At 59.6% G+C, this 4338-nt stretch overlaps 1 protein-coding gene across 2 annotated transcripts; it reads left to right on the top strand.

Annotated features, from left to right (window-relative positions):
• The first annotated feature begins 1078 nt into the window (after positions 1-1078).
• Positions 1079-2953, top strand: HELT (helt bHLH transcription factor). 2 transcript variants are annotated; one of them, XM_032413255.1, is made up of 4 exons: positions 1079-1105; positions 1567-1671; positions 1942-2038; positions 2457-2953. In XM_032413255.1, exons 1-4 carry the CDS (start codon positions 1079-1081, stop codon positions 2951-2953), a joined length of 726 nt encoding a protein of 241 aa, XP_032269146.1. The 2 variants fall into 2 exon arrangements, with proteins under 2 accessions (XP_032269146.1, XP_032269145.1); XM_032413254.1 differs by having other exon boundaries at positions 2454-2953.
• The last annotated feature ends 1385 nt before the right edge of the window (positions 2954-4338 follow it).

Here is a 4338-nt window from a genome sequence, read left to right as displayed (position 1 = left end):
CGCTCACTCTCTCTCTCTCTCTCTCTCTCTCACACACACACACACACACACACACACACACACACATGCCTGCCTGGCTCTCCTCCCCCACCCTCTGGCATTATTAAAATTTAGCCCAATGAAACTATTCATACTTTTCAATGGACATTTTCGTATAGGATAATAGGCTACAAATTGAGCCTCTTCCCCCCGCGAAGAGAGAGCCCGAGGGGGGAGAAAAGAAAGCAAGCGACGTGGTCAGGAGTAGGGGGGAGCGTCGCGTGCCAAAGACCGGAGGGAGGGGCGAGGCGAGGCGGGAGCCTCGTGTGCCAGCCGCAGCCCCACACCTGCCGGGATGTCCGGACAAATAAAGCGGTGTAAACAAAAAGGGGGGAGATGGACGTGTCACCAAGTCGTGTGAGAAAAGCCTGGGAACAAACGGGGCGCCTCCGTCTCCAAGAGCTCTCCCTTGAACCCGGCGGAACAGCCTATTAAAGGCTTACTTAATTACTTTAATGACTCTGGACAGGCTTTAAAACGCACTCGGCGCTGGGACTGCGGGCTTGCTGGGATTTGTAAACAGGCAGTCGTGTGAGACTCAGCGGTGGGACTAAAGGAGGCGACACTGTTTTGTGAGGGTCCTCGCCCCCCGGTGCCCGCGGCCGCTGCGCCCCGGGCGCTCTGCGCCTGCTGCGGGCGCTCCCTCGCCCGCCACCCCAAGTTTACCGCCTCCTTTTCCCGCCGGGGCTGTTGCCATGCAAATGTTAGTCCCCCGCCGATCACGTGTCCTTTGAAGGGCCACGTGGATTAACAAAGCTGATCTGCCCCCAGCTCGCCCCCCTCGGCTGCTAATTTTTTTTTTTTCTTAACTTCTTTAAAACTGATCTTGAATGCATACATCCCCCAAACGCAGCTCCCCTAATCCTATGGAATAATTCAACTCGTGAATGCACTTGGAGCCCTAGATGACCGCTTTATAAGGCAGTCCCTGGGAGTTGGGAGGCTGCAGTCTACCTGGGACACTCGAGGAGGCACACGAGGCGGAAAGTGGACGGGTGACTCGCGCCACCTCCTCTCCCGAGGGCGCGTACTGACCAGGATGTCAGACAAGCTCAAGGAACGCAGAGTGAGTCGGCTGAGCCCAGACAGCCCTTGCGCCCTGATGGTGGGGGCGTCCGAACTCCCCGAGCCGCCACCTGGCTGGACCGACGGCAGGGACGCGGCACACGGGACTCTCGTGCGGAGGAATCTTGAGTGGTCCGGCGGGGGGGAATGAGGTTAGAGAGGGGAGACTCCTCAGCTCGGGAGGAGCCCACGCCCGAGACTGGTGGCCACCTCCCCAGTGCCCCGGCGCTCAGCCTGACGGCGTGGCCGGAGCGGGTAGGGCTGCTGGAAGAGGAGCGCACCAGCCTGGGCGTGAGAGGGCAGAGCTCATTTGACTCTTGTGTGGAGGGGCAGGGACCCCTTCCGGGGGGAGTCCCTGGGCAGCGTTGGGGGTTTGGGAAGACGGTTGACACGCAGCTACAGCCATGGCTTTGACGACTCCCTGGGCAACACTATCCTAAACGTACAAACCTCTGTTCGCAGAGAACCCCCGTTTCCCACAAAGTGATAGAAAAGCGGAGGAGGGACCGGATTAACCGCTGCTTGAACGAGCTGGGCAAGACCGTGCCCATGGCCCTGGCGAAGCAGGTAACGTCAGAGGCCGAGCTTACAGAGCCAGGCGCTGGGGCTCCTCCGCTGCCACTCTCGGCAGGGATGCAGGGAGTCTGGAGACGGAGAGGGCCTTTCCCGTGGGCTCTTCTCCCTGGGGGCCCGAGCGCCGAGCGAGCCCCAGGCGGCCCTCTGCGCAGATCCACTGCAGCGCCCTGCTCGCTGCTCCAGATAAATCCGTGCACCCAGCCTGCCGGGGTTGGCTTGCGCCCGTTGGGTCGCTGCGAGGAGCCCTTCCTCCTTTTGCAGAGTTCCGGGAAGCTGGAGAAGGCGGAGATCCTCGAGATGACCGTTCAGTACCTGAGAGCCCTGCACTCCGCTGATTTTCCCCGGGGAAGGGAAAAAGGTGGGCTTGGGTTGGGCAAAAGGGAACTGGGCAGGGAGCATTCGCCTCATAGAGACTTGGGGGTGGGAGTAGGAGTGAAGGCCTTCACGAGAGGTCTCCACTCTGGATGCGGCCGAAGCGGGGGGAGGCGAGGTTCTACGTAAGCAAGGGGGACGGGGGACAGGTTTCTGGGGATGCTGGTTCCGTCGCCTCCTCTCAGGTGGGGAAGGGTGGGGTCTGGCTCTTAAGGAAAAGGGGGTCGTTTGCTTGCGCTTTCCGGTCTCCAGAATGGGGTAGGAGAGGACAGGCCTCGAATGGGAACTCTGGCCAGAAACATGATGGGAGGGAGGTGCCCGATACCCGCCTCGGGCTCCCGATGGGCAAGGGGATTGCTCATGGCTTTTGCTCCTTTCTGCGGGTTTACTCGCCCCTCCAGCAGAACTGCTAGCGGAGTTTGCCAACTACTTCCACTACGGCTACCACGAGTGCATGAAGAACCTGGTGCATTACCTCACCACCGTGGAGCGGATGGAGACCAAGGACACCAAGTACGCGCGCATCCTCGCCTTCTTGCAGTCCAAGGCCCGCTTGGGCGCCGAGCCCGCCTTCCAGACGCTAGGTTCGCTCCCGGAGCCGGATTTCTCCTATCAGCTACACCCAGCGGGGCCCGAGCTCGCGGGCCACAGCCCCGGGGAGGCCTCCGTTTTCCCGCAGGGCGCTGCCCCCGCGCCCTTCCCCTGGCCGCACGGCACGGCCCGCAGCCCGGCGCTGCCCTACCTGCCCAGCGCGCCCGTGCCGCTCCCGAGCCCCGCGCAACCGCACAGCCCCTTCCTGGCGCCCGTGCAGGGGCTGGACCGGCACTACCTCAACCTGATCGGCCACGCCCACCCCAACGCCCTCAACCTGCACCCCTCCCAGCACCCCCCGGTGCTCTGACGCTGCCTCGCCCGCCAGATTTCTCCGAGCGTCGGGCGCTGCTTAGGAGAAATACTGTATATTGTACAGGTGTAAATATTGTGCCAACAAAAAACTGGGTGGGGGGAAGGCCAAGAGCGAATTAGTCTCCTGAAGGATCTCCCCCCTGGCAATAAACGATTTCTGATAAAGACCCAAGAGATGGATTTCTTTGTTACCTCCCGCTCCTCCACAACCACGTTTGGAGGTGCCGAGGGCGCCAGTCTGACAGGGCCAAGGTGATGATCTTCAGTACTTGGGGGCGGGGGGCGCCGCAGGGGCTGAGGAGGAGGGAGGAAAGCCTAAATGGAGCCTCGCTTCGGGGCCGGAAGTCGTGGCTCCCTCGGGGCTCCAGACCCTCACCCGACAGGTGCGCACCTTGGGCATTTGCCTCGGAGCAGGGCGCGCGCGAAGAACTGGGCCCTTGACTCTCAGAAAATGCAAATCGAGGACCCGCCCCGAACTGGCTTTAGCGGACTCTTACCAGCTCCGAGCCGGGCGCCCTCCCTACTGCGACACAAGGCCGGGAATCGCGCGCGCACCACGCGCCGGCTGGCCTGGACAGCGGCGCAACTCAGGCCGGCGAGATGCAGGACTAAGTTTACAGCTTTAACACGTCTCTGGGAAGAAAAAAAAATAGAGAGAGGAAGTAACTTCTGAGTTATGGCTCAAAAACAACATACGAGGAAGTTTGTTACTTTTGGATGACGACTACTCAGCGCCGCCGGAGGGTTCAGGGAAGCTGGCCTGGCCTTTTTGCGCACAGATCCCCTCAGCTTCAGGGACGCTAGGCAACCGGGTGAGCACCGGCAACGACCAGGTCGAGAGACGCGCTCCCCAGGGGGCTGTGCCCTCTGCAGATCCCCACCATCCGCCACTGGCGCGGGGTCCAGACGCGGGGCCCAGACGCGGGGCAGTCTGTGCAGGTTCTCAGGCCGGTGAGAAAAAGCCTCCCTTTCCCCCTTTCCCGGGAGAGAGAGGCTGGATTTTAACCTTCTGCTCAACCCAGAACGTCGTGAGGAAAGTTTTCAGGGCCCAGGGGAGACTTGGCCAGTGATCTTTAGGAGATTAGGGTTTTCAATTCCAACTGGATCTGCACCCCACCCACAACACAGCGATACGCTTAAAATAGCAAACAAAAATCATGTTTTTCTAAAGTCCCAAATAGCAAAATGAGCCTGCTATTGTTTTATGTAAACCGGTAAAATGAACAAGGTATCCAAACGGCTCATGTTGTTTGTGGCGATTTAAATTGTTTTCCTTCATTGCTTTTTTTCCTTTGTTCCTATATTTCCTTTTTTGTTCCCTAGCTCTGATACCCTTTAAATAAATAATTTGAAATTATGTAGCAGGTTTTCCTGTTTCCA

This window comes from Phoca vitulina, unplaced genomic scaffold, assembly GCF_004348235.1.
Source record: "Phoca vitulina isolate PV1807 unplaced genomic scaffold, GSC_HSeal_1.0 scaffold15, whole genome shotgun sequence".
In the NCBI taxonomy this organism is placed as follows: Eukaryota; Metazoa; Chordata; class Mammalia; order Carnivora; family Phocidae; genus Phoca; species Phoca vitulina.
The sequence above is the reverse complement of the archived record's forward strand: the minus strand, read 5'-3'. Positions and strand labels throughout refer to the sequence as shown.

What these genes read in the sequence shown, in the direction of transcription:
- HELT (XM_032413254.1), top strand. Translation starts at nt 1,079, where the DNA reads ATGTCAGACAAGCTCAAGGAACGCAGA. An exon ending in ACAAGCTCAAGGAACGCAGA is followed by an intron (nt 1,106 to 1,566) that starts GTGAGTCGGCTG and finishes CTCTGTTCGCAG; the next exon opens with AGAACCCCCGTTTCCCACAA. An exon ending in CCATGGCCCTGGCGAAGCAG is followed by an intron (nt 1,672 to 1,941) that starts GTAACGTCAGAG and finishes CTCCTTTTGCAG; the next exon opens with AGTTCCGGGAAGCTGGAGAA.